General features: G+C 42.5%; 1 protein-coding gene across 3 annotated transcripts in view; it reads left to right on the top strand.

The window, feature by feature from the left end:
• The window catches only part of kank1a (KN motif and ankyrin repeat domains 1a), a 44,641-nt gene that overhangs the window by 5,779 nt on the left and 12,565 nt on the right, over positions 1-26,297 (top strand). The window contains exons 1-2 of one of the 3 annotated variants that reach the window (XM_041041858.1): positions 16,238-16,306; positions 19,823-19,952. In XM_041041858.1, coding sequence (XP_040897792.1) covers positions 19,916-19,952 — 37 coding nt within the window. In that variant the 5' untranslated portion in view covers positions 16,238-16,306; positions 19,823-19,915. Of the gene's footprint in view, positions 1-16,237; positions 16,307-17,197; positions 17,299-18,126; positions 18,174-19,822; positions 19,953-26,297 lie in introns of those variants that run through there. The other 2 variants (XM_041041859.1, XM_041041856.1) reach the window with 2 other exon arrangements.

Here is a 26,297-nt window from a genome sequence, read left to right as displayed (position 1 = left end):
AGCCCACCCTCAGCTTGCCGTGATCCCTTTCAGATCTGCTCGTAAATGAAAGGCGAGTCGTCTGAAAAGTGGGAGGAGTGAAAAACCCCGCCTGTTCCTTGTACATTAAGCAGGACAAGGCAGGTGCAAAGGGAATTCAGGGCTCAATTGATACTGTGATAATCCCTCAGCTATGTAGGCATGCACAGACTTTGCCAGTCAAGTTGAAGCATTCCACAAAAAGGCAATCTGATTCAATGTAGCCCGGACTCAACCCTTATCAGCGGAGCTAACCGGCCGTAAACAGGTGGCATGCAAGCCTTGTTTACCAGAAACCATATTCTGTTTATGGAGTGATGTGCTCAGTGTAAAAGCCACACTTTTAGCAAACACGTTTGGCCTTATGTGTTAGTTTTATTTGCTAAAATCCACAGTGCGGTGGCAGTTTGAACATAGCCAGAGGTAAACTTTTTTTTTTTCTGAACAGCAGCCACCGAAGCCACAAGTGACAATTACAGGATAACGTAACATTAAAAGCCAGTATAACAGTATAAATCAGCTAAGTGACTCAGTGATCTTGGCTACATAACAATATCCACCAGTTGTTAACCTGTTGTTTACAAAGTAATAGTTTCAGCATGTACTTCCTCTAAAACCACAAATCATTTTCACATTTCAGTTTATGTACAGGTTTTTTTTTTTTTTTTTTTTTTTAGCTTTAAGCTAAACTCATCAAGCGCGTCCTGACTCTAGCTCTGTCCCTAACGTTCAGATATGAGGTCGACATCGATGGTATCATCTCAAATGATACCATCTCAAAGCAACAAAGTCTATTTAAATTATTTAAATTAAAAATTATTGATTGAGAAAATAATTGGCTGGTTAATCAATAATCAGAATAATTGTTAGTCATGTTTCATTCTCACAAGACAGATGTTGGGTGGAGAATCACTTTATCACATGAAAATCTTGCCTCGTGCAGCTTTTTACCCCAAGTCTATTGGAAATGCCCCCGTTACCCCGTACGCCACATTATAGCTGCTGGCTGTGTCTCTTGCCAGGGATGCCACTGTTTACGGCTGAGAGAGCCCCAGACCCTCGGCCCACTAGTCACCAGGCTGCTCATATTACAGTCTCCCTCACTGGCTGGTATTGTCAGGTTACAGTGTGTGTGTGTGTGTGTTTGGTGTCTGAGCGGCTGTGTTGTGATTGGCCCGTGCTCAGCCGTGTGAGACAGCGCCGGGTGACGTCTCCATGCTAATCCCTGGTTTCTCTCTGGTTGTACTGGGAGCTGTGTGTCAGTTGCAGCTCAGAGGAAATGAATTCACACAATAAGTTGGAGCCTTTAACGACATGAGGAAGGTGAGTGCAAGATGTGTTTTTTGGGGGGTTAGCAAGTCTGAGTCAGTCTGCAGCTACTTGTACAACTGTTGCATTGTCTTCTGGAGACGTCTTCATTATTCCAGTTGCATGTTTGGATCCACATATCTGCTGGATACCAACACTTCTGGTGTTATTCATAGTTTACGTTCTCAGAGCTGCCACTGAATGTTGCATTGAACTCTTATCTCTGTGCAGAGGGAAACGGCAAACTTCCAGAGAATGCCCCATTTTTTTTGTAACTTACACTTCATGTTCTCTGGTGCGCTGTTGAGAGTGTTTACATGTGCACTTGTGGTGTCAGGGTCTGTTGTGTCTCCAGCTGCTGCTCTACACATTCCCAGTGAAGTCCCTCTGACCCTCAGTACCTGGCACTGATGGTGCTTTAACACCTAACTTGTTTGCTGCGGTTCAAACAAACTTGACTGTTTCTCTCAGGCTGCTGTGTTGTGTTGTGTTACGCTACGCTTAGATTGTTCAAATAGAGCCATGAGAGTGTACAGGCAGGGTGATAAATCACCTTACTGCGTTTAAATCAGTGTGAATGTGCAGCACAGAAATGCCAAACTCAGTTTGGGGTGGGGCTGTCTCTTTAAAGTCGATGATTCGACGCATCAGTCGAGAAGAGCCCCCCGAGTTGACTCAACGCGCCTCAGAGTCTTGTCTTAAAGCGACGGAACACAACAGTGTGACAGAGGGAGAGACGGGTGATGGACCATGTGAGAGAGCAAAAAAAACACAGATAAGAAAAAGCATGAATCAACGTTAGATCAGATTTATCAGTCACGGGTTACTGTAAGAGCAAACCGCCAGCTTACGGAAGTCCGCTTACTTCGGCGTTCCTGTGGAAGTAATTACGAGGACACTTGGGAATTTTACATCACAAATTGTGGCAGTTTGGACACAGCTGGCAGTAAACTGAAGATCATTTCAGTCAGTGTCACAGCCACTAAGCCTCAGCTTGACGTTTTCAGAAAGAGGCTTCCACTGAGTTAAACCTGGGGACAGTTTACCAGTTTGGAGAACTCGTCCTATAATTAAACATCTGATTTCCACTGGTCATGTGACAAACAAGCAGGAAATCACTACAGTCAGGTGAAGTGGTCCTGAAATCGGAATCAAAGCTGCTTTTCCAGTTTGAAATCGGTGGTAAAACGGTCCGTGCCCACATGCCTTTGATCGAGAGCATAAACATCTTCCCGAAAGAAGGTCAGGCGTTTCTCAGTAAACTGTTGAAACTGCAGCAGTAAATTATTTCCCCTTGCGGTCAGCAGGGCTGTGTTTACAGTGGAGATTGACTCCCTGGTGACACCATTGATCTTATCTGCTCGGGCCGAAGCTTCTGTGCCCGTGAAGGCCTGCTGTCAGCAGCAGCACACCACATGGGCAGCGTTTTAATATGAGGCTGCGTTTACAGGAGGCCGCATTTCAACATCCCACATTAATTATAGAAAGAAAACACTTGTGTGATCTGTAATCAGCTCGCAGATGATTGAGTGAATGTGTAATATTTGCTGTTTCGCTGAGATAAATTATTTTTTTGACTCCTCTGTGTGTTCGCTTTGCTTTGAAGTGTTAAAGTTTGCTGTTGTTAGTACAGCGAACGATGTCCGTGGCGTTTCACTGTGTGACTTTAGCCCTCACCGCCGGGCCTCGGCTCGACAATGGCCCTGCACCCTCTCAGGTTTCAGTTTCCACAAAGCGAGGGGGCAGGTCACCATGGCAACGCCGTCCACAGGTTCCCTGACCTGTCCCACGTTCCCCTCTGAGGAGCACAGATGCCTGTGATTGGGCGATTAATTTTTTTTTTTGTGTGTGTGTGTCTGTGGGCAACTGTCTTTATCAAGTCTTTATACATTATGGAGTGGAAGGAGGCAGAATGTGGTCCACAACACTTCAGACGAATTTCAGCTAATGTGAAATAGTTGTGACTAAATGTGTTTGTCAGGAGTTGTTATATATGAATGGAGCATCGCTCGCGCTGCCTTGTTGCGTGGGATGGTTACTTCATGATTCCTCATTGTTGACATAGAAAAGCTGTAAATGTTTTATCACAGCAGTAACGTTATTGGGGTTGTGTTATATCATGAGCTCGTGTTATGTCACGTTTATTGGTAATGGTGCAAACAATAGCTCTGTTAATTGGCTCCTTTTATTGAGTGAAGTAGCCTTTTTTTTTTTATGGCTGTCTGCTTTAATAATGTGCCTGCAACACTTAAAACGATGGTACATGGGTTGTGTTACCTGCACTTACGGGCATCTGGGTTTAAATATATGACCAAGAAGTGAACCACATATATATAGAACACATAGAAAATGTCCATGTAACACCGAGATACATTATCACCAGACCAGTTTTCCAGGATATTGAAAGTCGGCCTGTTTTTGTTTATTCAAATTAGACGTCGTGCTTGCTCTTTTCAGAACACAACAGGCTTTAACGTTTGAGTTGTCAGGACACAAAGCAGCAGTATGATTCGTATGGGAGATGCAGGTAAAATGAGCTAATTGTGAAATTTTAAATGTAGTCTCTGCAAACTGGAGCTTAGACTATACTGAATATGATCAGCCAAACGTGGTTTCATATTTTGAAACAACAGAACGTCACTAAACACCAATAGAGTGTTAAGTTTGTGAAGGGACATCACTGCTCATATTTAGAGGACATTTTGAACAAGAACAGCTGTGGTGGTCTAATGTTTCCTTGTCTGGTTTATCTGATGTTCATTGTTGATATAACTACCCTCCCTTCCTCTCTCGTCTAGCTGTTTTGCATATTCAGTGACATCTGCCACCAGACCTCTTCACCGGGAAGTGCTGATTGTTCCTGCCCTCCAGCATAGCTGAAATAATAGCAGAGCACGGGTCACCTCTCGAGTCAATATTTGTCATGGACGGCGCCTTCTGGGCAGGGGCTGCCTCTGTTTCAGAGAGGCTTAGTGATGTTTTTTTTATAGTGAGACTCATCAGGATGATCTGTCCATCCTCCAAAGGGGGGAGGGGTGTGTTCAAAGTTACTGCTAAGTTTTTGGGTTCGTCAAATTAAATGTGTTTCCACTGTCTGGCTGTCTGATTACAAGGCATCAAGCCCGATATTACTAATATTACTAGTATTACTAATGTCACCCTCCAAAATATTTTACAAATCAAGCATAATGTCTCTTACTGTGAAATGAAGCTGAGATGAACGATGGGCAGGACGCTGCTCAGAAACTTAAACTACACAACAGTGGACGAGATAATTAAAGCCAGTTTCACAGTCAGTCAGTCAGTTTGTGAACTGGTCTGAGTGCATATACTTATCTAATGCTCATGTGTATTTGTTATCAGTATTGAGTCTCCAAGAATTGGAGCACCTGCACTTTTCTATGTCCCAGAGCAAATGTGTCATCACTGAAGTGTTGTCCTACATCCAACACATCAATCATCAGTCCAACAAGACACAATTTTTATTGCTTAAATCCTCATGACAGTAGATCTAAATAAGATTAAAACTGTAACTGCCACTGCTTAACTTACATTGGTTACACAGTCATTTTCTATGTAGGTCCATAAAACCGATCCCATTATCGCAGTGATTTCTTCTCCCTCCGGCTGCTAAAACAAATATATTTATAATCGACTGCTTAAGTTTTAATTTCGAGTGCTGTTCCTCAGCAGAGCTGTTGTAGAGAAGTAACAGAGGATACTGAGGATATAGCCGAACCAGGCCAAAAAGAAAATGATTAATGAAGAGAAAAACAAAATGTCAGACAAAATAAGATAAGTTACATAAGCACGTTCTTAAATTGCGACAGCTGCAACACATTTAATTGTTGAGGTGTGGGAGTCTGGCACACTGGGAATATTTTGTCCCCCGTTTAGAGCTGTCAACACATGACTGAGAAAATATTTTTAGTGAACAAAACGTGAGTTTTTGTGAGTTATGAAAGCAATGCTGTTGTTGTTTTTCTCCCCCTCCCCTCCCCGAATCATTCCCAAAGGTGACGTTGAAAATTCCCAGAAATACCCCGGGAGTTAATCCCTTTGTTTTGGTGGAAGTGGGGATCCTCTGGGCGAACGGAGGGCAGCCATAATGCCACAGTGTTTCCAGTGGAATGTTACTGCTATTGTCGACCAGGATGACTCCCACTGGGAAGACACCCCCCACCCCACCCCGCTCCTCACCCCCTCACCCCCTCACCCCTTCACTGCCAACACAATACAATGTGTTGTATTATACCTATGAAGGCATGCTACTGTTTTCATAGCCTATGACCCTGTGACCGCGAGCCGAGGCCAATATAATGAAAAGGATGACACGGAAGTCATTGGTTAGTCCCACAGTTATTACAGCTTCCTCTGCTCAGCGATGGCTGGGAATCCAAGCTTTTACCTTTTTCAAACACAGAGCTCTGAAACCTGACGATCCTCTATGAGGATGTAATATTTTATGTTAACAAATAAGTTCATTTCTAGATGTCGGCCTAAAAAATAACCATACTCCTTTTAAATTTATGGCATTTGTTGTGTGACATACTGCCTCTGTCTGCTTTTCCAGAAGGTTCATCCTTTATCTCATGAGAGTGTATTAGTTATTTGTATGATAGCAGCAGAGGTTTTTACCAGGGCGACCACCCTCTGCTGTAACCTCAGGTTTGCAGTTGGTCATTGTGGTTATGGTTAAATTTGTGTTTTCAGTTAAAGGTTGTTGGTTTTACTGTGAAGCTTTTTTTTTTTTTTTTTAATTTTAATTTTTTTTTCTGTTGCCTCTCTTCACCTGGAGCAGCTCTGTCTCTGTCTCTGTCTCTCTCTGTCTGTCTGAACCAGACGCCCATTTGCTGTTTTAACGACTTCCTGAAGCTGTTGAGGTTTTCTGGATGAAGACAGGGAGTCTCTTTGTTGTCATTCTTGGAGGATGGAAACAGGCCAAGTGGCTGTCAGGTTGTCACACCTGGGTGTGTGGTTTGTGTTTGATACAGTGTTTTTCCATGTGTATGAACAGGAGTGGGTATGATACCTTGTGTAGACTGAAATGTGACTGTCATGCACCAAAAGCTGATCTTTCATCAGATCTTTTGTGAGTATTTAGCTTAGACGTCTTGTGTTTGGATAGGATTTAACTTTTAATATGGGAGCTTTTGTTTTGATATCGTTACAAAAACTACTTCTGTGTGTGTTGGACTGTTGGTCGGACAAAACAAGATATTTGAAAACATGCTTTTATAGACCAAATAACTAATCGATAGAGAAGACGATCTGCATTAGCTGCAGCCCTGCTCCAGAGGCAGATAATGAGACTGTGTTAGGCCTGTTTAAAACGTTTTATTAATCTTTTGTGGGTCATGGTTTTGTGGCTGAATCTGGCGTGTCACCAGCCTCGTCCACTCTCTCAGTCTTTTTGTTCTTATATTTCCTCATCGCTTCCCCCGTGGGAATAAATTAGACTTTCAAATTTTTAGGAACAAAGTGGCGTGTGGACAACTTTGAGCGCTGTCAGCGAGGATGCCCGGAGCTGGAAGAGTTTTGTGCCTCTTCGCTACTGTCCTCCTCCAAAAAGATCCCTCCCCCTCCTTTCCTTCCCCTTACACACCTTTTTATCTCCCCTTCCCTCAGTGGAACAAATCATTTAGCTGCCACCCTAATGGGATTAGTCCTCACTCTCTGCCTCCCTCCCTCCCTCGCTTCCCCTCTCTCTTGTCCTCTTTCCTTTCTTTCACCAGCTCGAGTCCATCCTTTAGTTCCTCTCTTTTGGGGCGCTGCCTCTGGAAAAACACAAGTGGTCCGTCTAAAAGAAAGGCTTTAGAGAGGGGAAAACTGTGAATTAATGAGGATCAGATGGAGCATTTTAATGCCCCATTCATCTTATTTGGCCTCTTACTGTTTGCTGAATTTGTTGATAACATTTCCGTGGCTGTGATCTTGCGGATAAGGTGACCTTTATTCAACGTCTGTTTGCACTCAGGACCAAATAAACCCTTTAATAGCTGCAGTTTGGTTGCTTCATCATCACAAGGCGCCCCAGCGACGGAGCGGGGCTAACGGCGAGTCCCCCCAGATTAGCATGCTTGATATCCCTGATGACAAACGACACTGAGGCCAGTTAATCAGGCCTAACCGCTGATGTCACCACATTAAGCAGTACGGTCCCGATCTCGCCATGATAGACAATGAGGCCAGCTGAGAGCACTCTGAGAGGATCACAAAAGCCAGCCAGCGTCGGGGCCAGCTGGGGACGACGTCCTCAACAGATGGACATGAATATATTGTACATTACGTTTTGAGTTTGATGGTTTTCCTCCGAGGTTTTTATTACAGAAACACCCTATGATAAAAGCACCAGTAGCAAATAAAGTAATTGCGTAACAATTAAAAGGATAATGGCCCAGTCGCACCAGAAAGGAGCATCAGGCTGCTTCGTCTTTGGCGAAATAATCCGTGCCAGAAGCTCGGTGATGTAGGAGCTTGGCAGGAATTAGACCTTTAAGAAAATGTGACGCTCTGCAGGCTGTGATAACAACACACCTTTTCCCACTTCTGCACTGATTTGTATTTTTAAGGTTGAACCATAATCAGATTCTCGGGTGCTTTCAGTTTAGCGTGCCGTGTTCTCCCCCCTCAGGATTAGTGAAGAGTTTTACAGAAGAGGAAAGAACCAGCTCTCTCAGCTTCACAGAGTTAATTCAAAAGACGTATTTGTCCTGTTGACTCTTGTTTTATAGCTGTCTGAAAACCAGGTCTCTGCTGTGGAGCAGTTTATACTATGACAGGGGATAAGTGAATAAAAGAAGAAGGTGCCACACAGATGGCGAGCTTCGATGGCATCCTCCTCCGTTTTGGACTCAATGATCAGCATGACCTTAAAGGTCAGCACTGTCCCGACGGCTTGCTGTTGGTCAACGGTGAAAATTTGCATGTCAAACATCAGCATAGTCAATATCTTATCTGATTCCATTGAAACAAGTTTAAATAGCTGCAGAATTTCAGTTTTGAGTGCAGGCGTGACCCCGCCCTGAGGTTTCTGCTGTTTTTATTTATTTTTTATTGGCTTCAAATCCTTTGAAAAGACCAAAACCACCAGTAGATTTATGCTTCATGCAGCTTATACCCTCATGCCACAGAACTCGTTTACCGTCCAACAACTCCAAAAAAACACACTGCTGGATTTTTATGGTCTTTGTGATTTCCCACAGCCCAAGAAAATGTGTTCAGATTTCCTGTTTTTATTGTTGTTTGATCAACACTTTGACAAAGATATTTATTATCACATGTGGCAAAGAAAAACATCAAACATTTTAGAATGAAAAACAAATCTTTGGCATCTTTGCTTGAAAATTTGATCTTCAGTGTCTGAACCTGCTCTAACTGTGGTTAAGGATTGCTTTAATGAGCTCGGGTTGAATCTGTTCATACATATGCGCAATCTGTACATCCAAATACCTGTTGATCCCACAGTCATGAGATTTGCCGCTTGGCTTTCAGACGCCGAGCGCTTTAATGATTCCGATAAAACGCTGAGTGGAAAAACATCTTATCTCTTTTGGAGGCTGTTTCACGCTCGTCTTTCGGTTGAACGCCTCTGAAGCTGGCAGGTGTCTTTCCCGCTCCCCAGTGATGCTCGACTGTCTTTTGTTCCCAGGACCTGGTCCATGGCACAGCTGGGCCTGCAGCCCCTGGAGATGAAAATCTGGCTCTTGAGGGAGTGCTGATTGATTTTGAAAGAGAGCTCCATAAAAAAAAAAAAAACATTGCCTGGTTCTTCACTTAAAATAAAACTGGTGCAATTTCTTTATTTTGATGTATTTAAAAAAGTGTTTTAAAAAAGCAGCATAGGAAGGAAAAACACTTGGCTGAAGTGCTTTTGTGAAATTCAGGCTGCCTTGTGTAATGCTGCTGCTCTGTATTTGAACCTGCAGGGACGTAAGAGGACAGAATTTCACTGGGTGAGTGTCTCTTTGTCATAGATGCATTACTCACAAATGTAGGTCAGTTTGAGAAAAGACAGTGAAAACAGGCTAACTAGAAAACCAGCTGTAAAATATGACAGTAAGTCCAGGATAACAGTGTGTGTGGGTGTGGGCCAGTTGCCTGGGACCTTGAAAAATGTCTTATCTTTATCTCTACAACCTCTGGAGATTCTTTCATCTCATTTTCCAAAGAAACACCATTTGGCTTTAGCCTGAACATAAGGTCTTTGTCCAGAAGTGCTGCTTTCTATTTTCACTGATCACCATGTTGAGTGTATGTAGTTTATTGGTCCCAGTCCTGATCTGTGTCCTTTAACATTGGGTATGTGCCAGTACTGAATCTGATCTGATATATTTTTCATTAAACAAGTACCCAACACACTGAAATTACAGCTGACAGCTGCTAAATCTGACTTATTGATGTGATATGAATGAAACTTAATTAATTAATGATTAACTGCAGAGAATGAGAGCCTTCCTCATTGGCGGTGTTACAGAGTACAGAGACCAGCTTGCTGAAAGCCTTGTAACCACACAACAGATTAATGTTGGCCTGTTTATCAAGTTACTTCCAGAATTTATGCTAATTAGCACCAGCTGATATGATGATATGATCCGAAGGAGAAGCTGCCACCTGACTGTGTGCGCTGCGTGTTGCTAATGATAATTAGTGTCATACCTCAGAGGCTGAACTCCGTCACTCAGATTATTTTTCACGTTGGCGGCACTGCTGCTGCCACTGTTCACACACACACACACACACGTGCAGCAGGATGCTCAGAGCCCGGCTGCCACGGCAACACTAGCAGCAGCTCTGACAGATGTGCATATGGACGCACAGATTCAGATGCTATTCTAACACCCAAACACGGGAACTGAGTGCTTCCTCCGCAGTGCAGTTACACCTGATGGATACTGACACACGATTAGTGACCGTACATTAGGTTGCGTGCTTGCGTGACAACTTTCTGTGTCCCCCCCATTTAAATGGCTTCCTCTCTCATCATGTGTATACAGCTTTTGATCATTATGGTTCCAAGTGCAGCATCTCTATACATTAGTGTAACTCTCCCACCACCACCACCACCACCACCACTCCACCTTCCCCTGGCAGTAATCCAGGGCAGTGTGGCCCGTGACTCATTAACACCATAATTGGTCGAGCAGCTCAAGTGTTCGGGGCGGACCCAACAAAAAAAATGTCTAATCAAGACAGACAGGGTTTGTCCAGCTCCAAAAACATTCCTGACATAGTTATCTGTTTGACCAGCAGGATGTCGGTGCTACAGACGTCGTCTCGTACCACAGAATCAGTCTTACAGCATCAATTCAAAGGTGAAAATTCAGTTTGCAGCTGTTACTGCTCGAGCCAGCCGTTTCTTTTTTTTTTTTCACTTTTTTTGAAAGATGGCTAAAGACTCAGTTCAGTGTTTATTGGTAAAGTTTAGTGAAAGCGCTGCTTTTCCCTCCTTCAGCCTGTCACCACTTTAATTAGCTTGTTCTTCATTGTCTGGCTGCTGTCAGAGGAGAAGGGCGGCAGAGGACGCAGCGGTGGATCTCATTGGTCCGTCTCCAAAAGGTCAGCGGAGTGGGCTCACTTGGCACAAAAGCAAACATGGGAGCACTTAAGATGGGGAATTTCTCCCACAATGCCTCTTTGAGTGAGCTGACAACACAAGCGAAAGCTCTGGGAGTGACAGTGTCTCACTGGAGCCACAGAATTCATCAGGAGTTATGAACAAGTGGCAACAGGTTGTTAAAGTTTGATTTATTCTCATTTCTCCATCAACATCAGATCAGGGCTGCGACTCACGGCCGTTTTCATTATTGATTAATCTGCTGGTTAACTTTTGTCGATCCATTGTTTCTTGTTTCTCTAAAATACTAGAAAATCTTGAAAAATAAAATTAAACTTAAATCTTCAAATGTTTTCTTTTGTCCAAACAACAGTCCAAAATCCTAATGTTTTGGTCTTTCCGATTTACAAACACAAAGAGAATATTAGAAATTTTAGAAACGTTTCTGAAAGTAATCTACAACAATTTTGATAATCATAAATGATTTGAGTCATTTTCCCAGCAGAAGTAAAAAAGAAAAAAAAGGCTGAATATCTTTGTTGAAATGTTGAAAATAAATGTGAACAAATTGTAACAGGCTCATTTTTTTCCGTGGTCGCAGTTTCGTTCAACATGACAAACTGCAGAGACATTTTGTGCCTAGTTTACACGGTGCCTCATCTGAGGAGGGTCCTCTGCGTGGGGCGGTGGGTGGTGTTCACCAGCCCGTCGCTCCCCTCCGCCTTAGTGACTCCACTCAAGAGCTAAACAAATAAGTGGCTCCAGCTTGTCCTTGGTCAAGTGCAGGCTGGATAGAGGAGGGCATGTGTGGAGGGAGGATGACAGAGTCTTAATCAGGCAGAGGCAGGATAAAGGCATGGAGCAGGAACAGTGGACGTTTTAAAGTATTCGAGGCCTGGACGGACAAGGGACTCAGGGGCCTGAGGACGATGGAGAGAGGCAGAGCTAAGAAGACAAAGTCCTCAGTGGAAGTTTTTGTGGGTCTGTGACTCTGCTACTGTTTGGGAACCAGCTCAAAACTCAACTCTTTGTTGGTAAGAGAGGCTGCAAAAATTACAGTGTGCCTTTGCTGGGTTCCCTTGAAGGTGCAGAAAACAGGAAGTTTAATTTGGAAGGCAGAAGTTTAAAATCTCTCAGTGAAACTGAAAATGTTTTTTTTTTTTTTTTCATCTGGACTTGTGAGTAAAGCTTGTGAATGTGTGGAGTGTTTTCATAGTAAATGTGTTTTTACTTGTCTCGTTTTTCCCACTTTTCCGACAGTACTGATATTTAGAGTTCAGTTTGAAGTTTTTGTCCCTGAAGCAGATGCTCTCTGGGTCTGAGCCATCATTTTCCCTCTAGGGGGCAGTGTTGTCAGCAGAGGGAGCTGCTGTGTTCAGAGGAAAAGGTGTGGGAAGAGTTGTGAGTCCTGAATTAAATCAGTGGTCAGGGCAACTTAGCTGATTAATGATATACCACACAATGTCTGTAAAGGGTGAAAGGGGTATTATGAGGTACAGTGAGTGAGAGGATTGATCATTAGCTCAATGAAAGAGCAGCAGGTAATGTTTCTTCTTTAATAAATTTCAGTAGAAGATATTTTAAGTTAAGGATTTTTTTGGGGGCGAACAGTGAAGGCGAAAATGATCCTTAAAGCACTGAAGACTGTTCCAAAACAGCGTTATTGCTGCACATAAATTGCACCAGTTGTGTTCTTTGCAAACAAATTAAGTGTTATTACCTCAAACAAGCTGAAGGCTAAATCTGTTTGAATCACTAAAAGACTAAAAGGTGAGACAAACTGTTGGCAGCTTGGCCAAAGCCTGAGTTGTAGCATGCCAGGAGCAGCTGATTGTTTTTTTTTGCTGCAGGTGAAAAAGTAAATGTCCCAGCAATAATTCATAGGTGGAGCTCAGTGCTCCAGTGTATCTGCCAGATCTTTTTTTTTTATTCCTCCAGCCTCCCACAGGCCGTCATCCAGCACAATAAATCATATGTCAGGGTAATCATAACCAAAGACACTCTGGAATCTGTCAGTGTGCGTTCCTGATGGTTTTTTTTTTCTCTTTCTGTATTTTACTGTAGCTTTTGAAGTCGTACTTTCAGTTGTTCGCGCTCCCACTGAGGAAAGATTGAGTGAGGACCCTGTTAAACCTGCAACTGTGCCGTTTTGTTTGCATGTAAGAGTCTTGCACCCAACTCTTACCAGGTGACAGCAAAGCTGTGGAGAGCAGCTGTCAAGATATGTCAAGGCATCAACTTCTGCTGGATGAGGACAAACAATAGAAATGTTGTGTTACGTTCCTGGGTGTATGTGTGTGTGTGTGTGTGTGTTGTGTGAGTGTATGTGGGGTATTCACTTGCCAGTCAGAAAAATGACACTTGTCACTTGTGTTGTTGAGAGTAGGAGGTTCTGAATTTTTCCTTACACCCCTGGTGACCCTGGTGACTCGTCTCTGATCACACTGTCGGTGTGTAAACGTGTCGTGTTTATTGTAACCCGCTCTGTGCCTTCAAATTATCCTCTGGAAGAAATTAACCACTTGACTGAATGACCGGCTTTTGCCTCTTCTCAGACTCTGGAGTTCACATTTTTCAGTCCCACCTAAACCTTCGCCACATTTGCAAAGCATCTAAAACGGCTGTGGAATTTTTAAACCGTACAATCTGGTGTAGATTTCAGATTCAGCTGGATTTAGATGGAGCTGCATGTGTCTCACAGATGGTTCAATCCGATGCTCTGTAATTTTAAATCCTCGCTCCAGAGGCCAGAAGTTTTATGCTCAGAAACTCAGATTCTGTCTTTTCCTATCTCGAAATAACAAGGATCTATTTTCAAGCATCCACTTCAGAATACATGATGTACAAGTTTTCTGAAAGAGATAAAATGAGGTACAGCCGGTCAGAAAGAGGAATGAATGATAGACGGGAACATAATGACCAGGGTGTACGTATAATTTTCTTTGATTTTCCATAATTACAGTTTTAATTGAGCAAACGTTGTCGTTCTCAAATGCTGTGTTTAGCGTCGTGCACGAGGCCTGAGACTGCACAAGAGGAAGAATGGCAGGGAGTCAAAGTGATAGCACCAGAAATAACTGGACGTGTGATTATACAGCGACGGGAATGACCGAAGGTTGACTCATCCTCTCTCTTTATGTGAGGACGCTACAGCTGTGGCTCTGTTCTGGTTTTTTTTTGTAACCTGTGACTGAAAACGCCTGATTTTTAAACACGTAAAGTCAAGATTTGGGTCACGATTTAACTTTTGGAGAGCTGTTGGCCTCCGTTCTTTGACAAGAAATGGAATTCTGGGTCCATTTGTAAAGGTACAGTTCTTGGTTTGTCACTAACTGTTCGTTCAAGTCTTCTCCTTTTGAATCAGTAGGATCTGTTGTTTATGAACATTGCTGTTTGATGCAGAACAAATCCTCGAATGAGAGTAGGGTTACTCCACACAGCGACACTGGTCTGATTGCTGTTTTAGGCTCTGTTTGCTCATCTTCCTAAAGATGGGACGTCTTTTGGATGTAGCTGGTGTGTTTGCTTTCCCTCCTCTGACCTTGTGACTTCTCTAGAGACAATGCCACCCTCCTGACAGTAAACTCAGAAAGTACAGAAGAAAATCTTCTCATTCCTGTAAGTTCCTCCCTCCTTTCGGGATAATTGAAAGGCTTTGAGGCAGTCTTTCCAGAGTTGAACTTAGCGGACTCACGCAGGACATCAAAGGGAAACAAACCATTGGACAGCACAAGCCGGGGTCAACACCGCGGCCGGCGCTGCCAAATGGCGGTGGACGTCGGCCTTGAGGCGTCTGACCTCCTCACCCGGCCCCGCGTCTTCTCCGCGGTCGGCACAGCAGCTTCTCCTCCAAAGCTTCAGAGGCATTTCCTAACGAGGGCCAGATGCAGAGCTGAGACGACAAGTAGCCGCTGCTTGTTCCGCAATTATGCCAACACACACTTGTGCTCGGTCACACACTTCTACAGATTAGCACTTGACTTGTTCCTACCAGCACAGACGCATACAGTAATCTGTGCAGTTAAAAGTTTTGTTGTCTTTTTCTTTTGGTTATCGACAGAGATGCTCTTGAAAAAGACACCTGTGCACAATCATCCACAGAAAGATAAAACGCTCTGCGTCCTGCTGCACAAACCGTTTGTGTTTTCATGCCACTAAGTCGCCTCTGGTGCTCCGAATAAAAATATCCCAGTTTCTCTGGAGGCTTTTTCCCTCCATTAAATCTGTACCCTCAGCTTTTATTAGGGGAAAAACAAGCCTGTTGAATATTCAGCGCAGCAGGTTTGCAACCTTTAAAGCCCGCTCTTAACTTTTCAGGCTGTTTACTGGTGACACACAAGTTAAAGAGCCTGAACTTTGTGGTTGTTGTTGTTTTTTTTTTGTTTTTTGTTTTTTTTTTACAGTGGAAACTGTGGCACCACATCCTGTCAGTCACTTTTTATATATCAAACAGATGAGTGTAGACACATTTCATGGCATTTAGGCATTTAGGCCTGCAGGAATGTTGATTGTTTTTGGTCCTGATTTGACTTTTAATTGAACTTTTGCAGTGTCCAGGGTTTCACTTCTCTTCAGGTTTTTACTTGAGGTATTTCCTAAACGAGTATCCACCTTAGAAACTCTATGAAAAGCTCCTCACAGTTTCCTGAAGCCTAAATCTGACATCTTCATATTGTTTGTTTTGCTTGGCCGAAGATTTTCAGTTCGCTATCACATGTAGAGAAAAGCAGGAAATCCTAAAGATTAGGAGGCTGCAACTAGGAAATATTTGGCATTTTTTGCTTGGAAAATGACTAAAGTTACTAGTTGGTTACAAAACCTTTTGCCAATTAATTTACTGTCTGTTGAGTAATCGATTAATCGACCAATTCTTTCAGCTCTGCTTTAACAGATGTTAACAGGTTTTGTATTTATTGTGAATCTGTCTGTAGCAGTAAAATGCTTCAGACCTCTGAAGGTGACTTGTATGTTGTTTCATTAGTAATTCACGAGAACTTATTATTATTTCCCCCCATAACTCAGTGATTTGTACAATTTTTAACCATGGCAACAAGAAAGCACGATATATGACTGTGTTTGATTATTTGTTAGTTTGCATCGGTTTTTGTTAATCTTCCAAGTCAAGTCTCTGGTATCACAATAAATCATTTCTGCAGGTTTCTTTTAAACACAGACACACACCTGCCTGTGAAGAGGAACCTGACCTGAGTCGCTGTAAATCACTCACTGTCACCGAACAGTAAATGTGCGTGTTTCATATTTATGTAACAGGCTGAGCAGGAGCAAAACAAGTTGTTCTGGTTTGTGTCGGCGAATGTCACTGCCCTGTTTTTGATTTTTACTTCTTCGGGGAGCTGGTGAGCTTTACTTGGATCAGATCGATTCCTACATCTGTTTGCTCTGTTCAGTATGGAGTGAATTATGGTGAGTCATGAGGTCTTTATCTTGTCTTTGTTCAGACTAAATGGGGAGATCCGTTTGTAAAGCGTTGGATTACTCTAAAAGGTCATAAGGACGAACTGATAGTTTGGTTTTCCCTCTGTACACATTGAAACCAGATACTTTCTAAGCTGAATGATGCCTTCAAGATACAAAAATGCAGAAATAAATGCAACTGTGATACTACAGCAAAATACTGCTGAGTAACAGGATGCCACAATCGACAAGTACAAGCTTTTGGCTTCTGGTTCAGCACATTTAATCAGCTAATATCATTAAGTCAAGAACAAGGAAAACGGTGTGAATCATTGTATGGTTGTGACTAATGATTTTTTTTTTGTTAATAGTTATTAATCTGATGATTACTTAGTGTTTGAAAGTTTTTAAAATAAAATGCATGAAAATGTTTTTTGCTTTTCCAAATGGCTCCTGATAAACGTGTTTAACACACCCTTTTATTTTGAAAGCTCATCTCTGGTCGTCCTAAATGAGGCCTCTGCTCAGTTTGGTTCAGATTTGGTGCTTTTGGCTTTTTGTTTACTGTCTGTTTTCACCCCTCAGCTGCTGAGGCCTGAAGGAAAATGCTGCTGTGTTGGTTAATAAGTTACCATCTATGAAAAGGCTTTTCCATTACGTTCTATTGTCAGGCTCATTAGCTGTTTCTCAGCCACGAGTTGAAGGTCAGTGAGGCTGAAGAGGGACCGGGGGTTGTTAGCCACATTAGCTGCCCATGCGTTTCACCTGGAGGCCCAGCGGAGGGGTCGGTTCTACCCAAACAGCCTTAAAGTCCTGTTTCCCCTTATAGGACACAGATCGTTTGGCTGTCATCTGAGGAAGTCGTCTAATCTTAGCCGTGAAACTTATCCCTCCCGCTCAGAGGACTTGCCGGGTATAGGCTCGTTGTCGGGGGGCTTGTGGACTCAGTTGTGTGCTTGCTACCTGCGTGCAGTGGGAGGAAGTTAGAATGAGAGTTACAGGTAAGCTGCATGAGCTGACTGTTAGAGCAGAAGATTCTGTGGTTCTGATGGAGGTTAACATTTAACAACCAAACAAATACGTGACCTCGTAACTGTGGGTGTGCGGCTGCTGTAGGTGCGACTGTGCATCGGATCCTGCAGGCCTTGACCTGCAGCACTACTCTGTTCAGCATGTTCAGAACAGTAACACCTTGTTTTCTCTGTCAACCTCACACGATCCCCAGGACAAAGAAAATTTTCAAAATTTGAAAAACACACTTTATTGGAATCAATTCTTCTAAACATCTGTTGGATGAAAGGTCCAGAAATGTAATGTGATAAGCCTCCATGCCACTTTTAAACCAGGAACTCATGCATGTGAGATTTAAATCTTACAGACATTTGCTTTCAAGCGAGTCCACCCAGTTTTACTGAGTTATTATTATGCAACAGGCAACAGGTTTTCCTGAGGTTATTCTTAGAAATGGTGAAATACCAGCACATCTCAGTCAGCAGAGTAAATTATGAGTAAAAACATGAGTTCGTCAGCATGTTGATCATTAACTGAAATTTATGTTGCTGTGCAGCAGAAAGGAGAGAAAAGAAAGGTCCAGAATAATCCGTTAAAACCTCGACAGTCTTTCTTTTTAACCAACCAATCATTTCGATTGACCAGCTTTCCAGTTTCCTCCTCCGCTCGTTTATTAGCTCTCAAAGCCAGTAATGGAACATGCAAAGTGTAATATTTTGGTCTGGCAACCTTCATCAGCTTCTTGAATTGTTGAATGATGGTGATGATGGTTATGATGAGGCGCGTGTGATCTGAGGATTTCCTGCTCCTTCCCTCAGGTTTGCGTTCTGGCAGCTCATGGAACAGGACACTTGGGAGATGTTGGGTCAGTTTGATGAGTTTTTTTTTTTTTTGTCGTTGCTTCTTTGCATGGAGTTGGTCATTTTTCAGTTGAACATGTTTTAAAATTGGCAAAGCTGCATTTGGATGCTAAGGGAGCATGAAATGTTTTCAACTGCTTTGTGTCCTTTTCGTCCGTTGTGCACACTTGTTGTTGTCGTTGTTACCATTTTCATAATAACAGTTTTCTCTGTGCCAATAATTTAATCATTAACAACGTCAGCAGTTCTGACTATAACACCAAAATAACCCTGACCCTGAAATGCGGTTTAATAATTTCATGTCGTTGTGTGACGTATTGTAGCTGAATTTAAATGTGTCGGAGTGCAGCTCAGACGAGGAGGAGGAACCTCAGACTCTTCACAAACATGGCTGCGGTTTATTTGGGTGTCGGAACAGTTGGTAACGGACGGTTCACAGCTCTCCTCTCTGTATCAGATCTATAATAGCTCTTCGGGTTGACTGTCGGCCTAATGACATAGCTGTGCTTCTTTATTTGGATTCGTACTGTAAACAAGGGTCTACATGTGCTGCAGATGACTGAAAGCTCAGTGGATACTTCTGCAGTTGCCATGGAAAATTTTAGAGTGGAAGAAAAAGAAATAAACAGCTGAAGTAGCAAGTGGAGGCTCAACATTTATCTAAAAGTAATGAATAACTAAAATTAATTAAAGGGTCAATGTGTGGGAATCTGCCAACTGTCGAAGTCATACTCCAAACAGACAGGGGGCAGCATATTGCAAGAAAGTGGAGGTGTTCACTCGTAATGTGAGAAACAGGAGAATCCTCTATTTGGTTCCTCCTCCTCCTCCTACTGGGAAAGATTCCTGTGGACGTCTGCTGCATCATTGGGCCGGTGGACCTTCAGAAAGTCCATAAAGTCAATTAGAAGTCTTACATTTACAAAAGCCCCATTGACCCATTAAAGAGCAGTAGTGGCCTGAATCTCACTTCAGGAACCACTGATGAAGAGAACCGAGAAAAGTGGATCAGAGATCAGTAATCATGTTATAGGAAAGCAGATAAAAATGGCTTGACATCTTCAGAGTCTGTAAAAAGCGCCTGGGTGTATCGGCTTTGTGACTCTCAGAGCCAACCTTTTCTGCATCTCTGCCCCTCCAGATGCTCTTTAAACAAACCAGTGGCCCCTCTGTGGCCCATGGACTCCACTTCTTCCCCTCGTGTGGGCTCCGTTTTATGAGAGGAGAACAGCTCTTTTGTTCACACTCATAATGTTTCCATTGATAATGACCAGAACAGTGCACACTGGACCTCTATGTTCATAAATGTCAGATGCAAACACACCTGTGAAAAAGCAGAGGTCAGCGCCGTCAGTCACATTAAGTGGGCTTCAGCTTGCACAAAGAAAGGCTTTTGTGTAACGGAACTTAAAATACATGGCAGATGGAGACCTGTCATGTTCTCAGCCAAAATTCAGGAAAACTGATTTTTTTAAAAAGTATTTTATCTGTTTATATTTAGACCCGTTACTTTAATATTAATGTAATAATGATGATGATGTTCACAGCTGAAAGGATTAGTAACATTTATCATGACTTTGCTGTTTACCTGTCTGTATGTGACTCGTCACTAACTTGATATGTGAGTAAATGTCTCCTCTGTGTTTTGTCTCAGTTTGCAGGTTGCATGGTAATCTGGACTTGATGCATGGCAGTTGCATGACCTCAGTAGGTCTTGTTGTGGGACTGAGAGCAAACAGCTGCAGCCATGGCTCAAACCATGCACGTGAATGGCAGTGGCCCAGGTAACAAACCCTTTTTTGTTGCATTATTTAATTTTGCCTGATTACATTTTTTAAATTATGATTTTGTGTGTATTTGCAAAGCAGTAGCTTGTAGTTGTTTATGATTTTATGTGACATTAGCCTCGTTCTCTGTCTTGTGTGAATTTGCATCATGAGGATCTTGTAGTTAACCTGTTCCCAGTCTCAGTTACCACGATTATTCTGTAGTTAGAAGAATGGAGGTGGTGAAACACCAACATGGTGATGTCGGTTTGCCTGTGACGCACTGTTATTAAATGTATCCCTACATGTGAAGTGATCCCGGCTGCCTCCTGAACAATATGTGCTCATCCTGGCTAAATAAAAACGTGGCTGTTCAGGGATACAATGAGGCTAAATGTGGGTTCGGTGTCCAGTTTCAGGTTTATGTCAGGCATGTATATTTAACTGGTCAGCTTCTGCATCTCATCTGTTTCTGTCTTGACAAACACACACAAGTGAAAGCTCTCCGTTCTCACATTAAACATTTAATAAGAGAAGATGATTGGTAGGATTTTATTTTTAGCCGAAGTCATTCGGTAACTTTTCAGGCACTGAAAAATGAATTTACATCAGTGGTCACTGCAGTATCTGAAGTAGTTTCTTGTCTTTACTGATCGGTTTTTCGTCGTCAAAGACACCTTAAGGCTTTGAGGATTCACTGCAGTGCAGTGTCACTGAAAATGACCAATTATATTAGTTTTTAGTTTTTTATTTGTTCTTGGTATTGCACATTTGGATAACAGCTTTTTGTGAAAAAGAATACAGGATATAATATACCTCAACATTAGACTGAGTCTCGGTGTGGTATGGTTCCCATATTCTTCTCACAGATGTCTCACTTACTTGCAGGAATGTTAAACATTAGCTTATAGTGGATAAAAAAAAAAAAGAAAATCCAAACTAAGCAGCTCCTCTGTTGTTTCTGCACGTCTCATGCTTCTGAAACACACCGCGCTCATGTAGAGAAGATTTCCACCCTTCAGTGTGAAATAAACGCTGTCAGCCGAGGCATAGCTCTGAACACACACCTGCAGACGGCTCACATTCCTGGGCAGACTAACAGGAGAGAGTGAAGCTTCTTGCTTCCAAATCCCTCCAGGAATGCACAGCATGCAGGACACTTGCACACCGTCGTCAGCGTCAGTCTGCCACCAACATTCTGAGATGATACTCAGAGTGCGAGTATCATCTTTAGTGTGGAGATCTTGTTGAGAAAAATGTGTGGATACATTTCAGAAGCTGACCGACCCAGCAGAGTGTTTTATTGTCAGTTTTGACAGAATGTGAGGGGGAAAAAAAAGCTGAGGAATGCTACGCTAACAGTGCTAACCCCCCCTTCAAAACTGTAAAAATAGCTCCTGTGCAGTGTTGGCAGTTAACATGCCAAAGTGGTCACCTGCTGCACAGAAAGAATCAAGAATATGGCCATATTTAACCTGTAGTGTGAAGATGCTCCACAGCAGAACCCAGTGCTGAAAATCTGGTAATTTTTCTTTAAATAGTTTGTTTTATCCAGTTTTAGTACACGTGATGTACGACTCAGCCAGTGAAATATGTGTATGATATAAAAGACATGCCTCTGGATGAGCTTTGTAAAGTCTGAGAACATAAACCTAAATGAAATAATCTGGGTTATTTAGGCTTTAGATCTTTTTTTGAAAAACACTTTTAGCAGAATGTCTCGTCATGATACGAGGTGTTGGCGATACCGCTCCATTTTTATTCATGTTTATTTTGACCTTGTTACAGATATAATTATATGTGGTTTGAGCCTCCAGACAGCACAATACTAAATTTGTTTCTTTATTTTTAAGCCAGCCTGTGCAGTAAGACCCCCCCCCTCCCAGATGAACTAACTGCCAAATGTGGGATGTGGGACGTCTCAACCAAGCATCACTCGCATTTTTCAGATAAAACCAAATCTGATTTCAGTTTAACGAGAGTAATAGTCAGTTTTCCACTGTGAAGCCATTTTAAACTGGTCCTCAAAACATTTCCAGCACTCTTTAAAATAACTTTCTGAACAGCTTTAGTAGGTATCAGCGATCATTCTGCTGATGTCCTTCATCATGTTGACGTTACAAACTATGACGATCTGAAATGTGATTCTGGCGTGGGATTTTTGTCCGATGCAAAATCAGCATAAAACACCCCAACACCAAGTTCATGTGCTGCCATTCAGTGAATGTCTGTGTTGGTTGTCTAAAATAAAAACCCTGCAGAGGCTGAGTCATGGCTCACAGCAGACCATGGTGGCTTTGGCCCGACTTGAATGCCACCAGTCTGTAGTGGACAGAAAACCCAGAGATCAGCGGTCAGAGTCGGGCCGAAGGGTCGACCCCCCGCAGCTCATTCAAACCCACTAAAGTGGTTTCGTTTCTGCGGTGGGGACGGACCCAGCTGCCATTTAAAATACCCCGTGGTACCATTCAGTCACTTTCCTATTGTGTGTATTTATGTAAGTGCAGTGAGGTTTTAATAATGTGTGCCAATGGGGCACGGTGCTGTGTCTTTGTAAACTAAACAGTCTAATTGTTTGTTTTATTCACTGGTCCTGATCATTCGAGACTCTGACTGTCTTTACACAACAATGGTGGATGAATTAATGTAGTTGTAGTTTGTTTGAGTGTGACTGGATCTCATTGTGCAGTGATCGGTTCATTGCCAGGATCTGAAATGTGCTTCTTCAGCCAGCAGGGGCTGAAACGCTACGATGGCGTACAATGCTGTGTGGAGCATTTTATTGGTCAGGAAAATCATATGTGAGTTCCACAGTGATGTACTGCAGTCACAGGCTGGACAGACACAGGTGATTGTGTTGCACGCCATTTTTTTTTTATTTTTGAAAACTAGTCTTGTTTTCTTTTTAATGGCTGATCCTAAAGACAAGCACGCTGATAAATAACAAAATGATTATAACAAAAATAATCTTTGTATTATTGGAAAAATATTGGAAAATAACTCAGCTGTTTGTAACATGATGTGCAGCAAAACAAGGACAACATAATCTCAACTGCATCAGCTAAGATTTAATCCAGTAATATTTACTCTGTCAGGGTGCCGGTCTCTCGTAGGTGGTGAACTGAATAGTTTTTTTCCATTAAACCTGAGTTTGTGGCATTCATTGTTTTTCTTGACCATCTATGAGAAAACACTGACTGAGATGGGCAGTTTTTTTTTTGTTTTTTTTTTTAAACTGCCTCAGTGTTTGCAGAGGAAGCTCAAACATTTCCTCCAGTCTGCATCATCATGTACAGAGTTAAGTTGTTGAATTTGGCAGCAGCGCCTGGCACGGCCGTGTGAGTTCGTAGAAGAAGCTAATAGATCACCGTCAGCGCCACTGTTCACTTGGAAAAGGGCAGGAATGTGCAGCTTTAATGTACTCATTGTTTTTTGTTTTGTTTCCTTTTTTTGTTTTGTTTTTTTTACATGGACGGATGTGTCTCGCTGTTTGTTGTGTTGAGCTGCTGCAGTTTGAGGCACTGATCAAACATTGGCTCTACTTTTCTTTTGAGTAATTAGGCGCAAACAGCTCACAGGCAGAGCCAGGAAATACCAGGCTGGTTGTATGAGAAAATGACTTCTCATACAGCCCTGTGTGTGTGTGTGTGTGTGTGTGTGTGTGTGTGTGTGTGTGTGTGTGTGTCAGGCCACCAGAGTCCCCCCTCCACCCAAGCAATTGCATCATGCTCAGCTCTCACTCTGTGTAATGCACAGTGTGAGTATTTCAGCTGCGTGTATGAGACCAGTGCAACTGTACAACGTCTCTGTCCAGAGTTTGTAGGTTTGTGTGAGGAAAAATCGAGTTTCACTTCAAAGTTTAAATTATTTGCTCCTGCACAAACTAAAAATTGAGACCACACGCTGCTGGTAGAGTCGGGGGGACAAATCAAACGAGAATGGCACTCAGCAGAGCCCATGTCTCTGCCGAGGCCAATGTCAAACAATCCCGATCTGTCCCAAAACTGAATGGCATCTTCCCAGGTCCGTGATCCACATCTCCACCAAATCTGGTGCAAATCGGTTCAGTACTTTTTTGCATAATCCTGCTGACCAAGAAACAGACAAAGGAGCTAATGAGTTTAATCACCACTTATAATTCTGTTATTCTTCGGTTTTATTCTTCTGATAAAGTTGTTGTTTCCTAAGTACAGAAAAATACCAAAAGCAAAAACCCAAACCTCCAAAATATCCAGTTTACAACGATATAAAACAGAGACAAGTAGCAGAAACTTCACATTTTGATTTGATTTTCAGAATTAATGCTTTATTTTATGTTGATGGACTAGAAGATGTGGTTTGGCTGTTATCAAAATTGCACATTTTTCAGCCTTTGATGAGAAAAACCATAGGAAGCTGGATGCAAAACATCTTTCTCCAGAAAAAAAAATAAAAACTTCATAATGAGGTGAGTGTTTCTGGGCTGCTTGATGATGTGTAGCTGCATCAGATGAACCAAACCGACTCAGACTGATGTGAAAACAGATCACTGATGTTTGACAGAAGTGCCTGAGGTTTAGCTGTGTTCAACTCAGGCCATGATTAAGCGAATAGTCTGGTTTTCAAACTAAAAATACACAAAATTAATGGATTTTTGAATTAAAACCAAGAGATTTCTGTTCTCATGTTGGAATACAAACAACTGGTAGACAGATTTAGACCAGTAGCCTAATTTATTCTGTCTCCAATGGTGCTATGGATGTTAAAAGGCTTTTGTCAGCTCTAAATTTATACTTTTACAGAGCCAGTTCAAAATAAGCTGAGCCCTGCTTGTGTATTTTTCCTCACAGATTTAACACCAAGGTCCAAATTGGCCTTCAGAGCAATATTTTAAGAGCAAACACAGGGATTGAGCTCATGGGCCTAAAGTAACTGAAAGGATATTGGAGAACAGTTTTCGGTTTGTGCAGCATTTTAAATAAATGAATGGTGCTAATAAAAACGAAACTATACAAAAAAAAAAAAAGCAAACAAAATGTCTTTATTGTTCAAGACCAGAGACAAGCCAAAGTTTGGATGTGTTCAAAGGGATGTTATGCAGAACACATGCCTGTTAAACTGGAAATGGCTAAAACACGTGTCAGATCTTGTGTGTCGGTGAATTCGGCTACAAAGTGAAGTGTGAACGATCAGACTGTGGCTCCTTCGCGTATCAGTGCGTTTGACTTCATTTAAAGAGCAACTGTGCTCAGTCAGCACGTGGTTTCTGTTAGAGCCTCTGGCCTGGAAATCATCTGTGAAAGACATGCGAGTAGCTCCTGGAGACGAGCGAGTGAGAAATTTTAACAGCCAGATTTTCTTTACAGTCACTTTGGAGTTTATACAGAACACGCTGTTGGATTTAATGTTTGGCAATTAGACCGAAATATGTTAATATCTCAGCTGAGAGAAGTAGAGCAGGGCTGGGAAGCTGTGTGCCAAGCTCTGAATGCTATTTTTAAGTTGTTGACTTGGCACTTACATAATGTTTAGGGCAGTAATTAAAACTCCACTTGGTTGGTCAACTTCTTCAGCTGTTGTTGACCAAAAAAGGAAATTTTTTTTCCATATTTTGTATTGGGCTTTATCAATTTTTAAAAAGGTTTAATGATTAAGTCTGCACATTGTTCAGTATATTAGCCACACTGCTAGACTCCTCCATTACTATGAACTCACACACTGATGCCCCAAATACCCACTAGAGCACCAAATGTGGGTTCATCCGCCACTGAAAATAGTTCCCAAACTGTTTGGGTAATGTGCTCAAAGCTACAGTGCCAAGTGAAACCGCATATTTGTGAACTGTTTTTAAAGATTTGAATCTTCAGTAAGAACCAATATGTTAAAGAAAGGCAAAAACCAAAGTGCGTAGCCAGAAGTAAGGTCCAGCAAGCAAAAACCGCTTATCGGTTTCTGTGCACAGCTCAGGGAATAGAAAGACTAATATTCATGACAAAGATAACACCTCAGCTATGTCTTCTTTTGTATTTAAGAAACACAGCTTACAGTTTCCTAGTTTTGACAGACGTTGAAAGAGTCGTCCTTTAATTGAGGAAAGACGATCCAGCAGATTGAGGCTGTGTCAGTGTTGTGTAATCCCTGTCAAACTGACAATGTAACAGCTGTAGATAACTGGAGCAGGCTCCCGGGCTCTCGTCAGTGTCACTGTTGGCTCCCTGTCACTGGAGCGTGACCCCTTCAGTTGTCCCATGCTCATGAGGTCATCGCTCAGCTGTTGGGGGTCCCTGCGGGACCAGAGGGCCGCCTGTCACTCCTCTGAGAGTGTGACATGGCTGGTCAGCGCTCAGTAACTCGTGCCAGGGGGAGTCCTCCAAACCAGACAGC

The sequence above is a fragment of the Toxotes jaculatrix genome, chromosome 7, assembly GCF_017976425.1.
Source record: "Toxotes jaculatrix isolate fToxJac2 chromosome 7, fToxJac2.pri, whole genome shotgun sequence".
NCBI classification, from domain to species: domain Eukaryota; kingdom Metazoa; phylum Chordata; class Actinopteri; family Toxotidae; genus Toxotes; species Toxotes jaculatrix.
The sequence above is the reverse complement of the archived record's forward strand: the minus strand, read 5'-3'. Positions and strand labels throughout refer to the sequence as shown.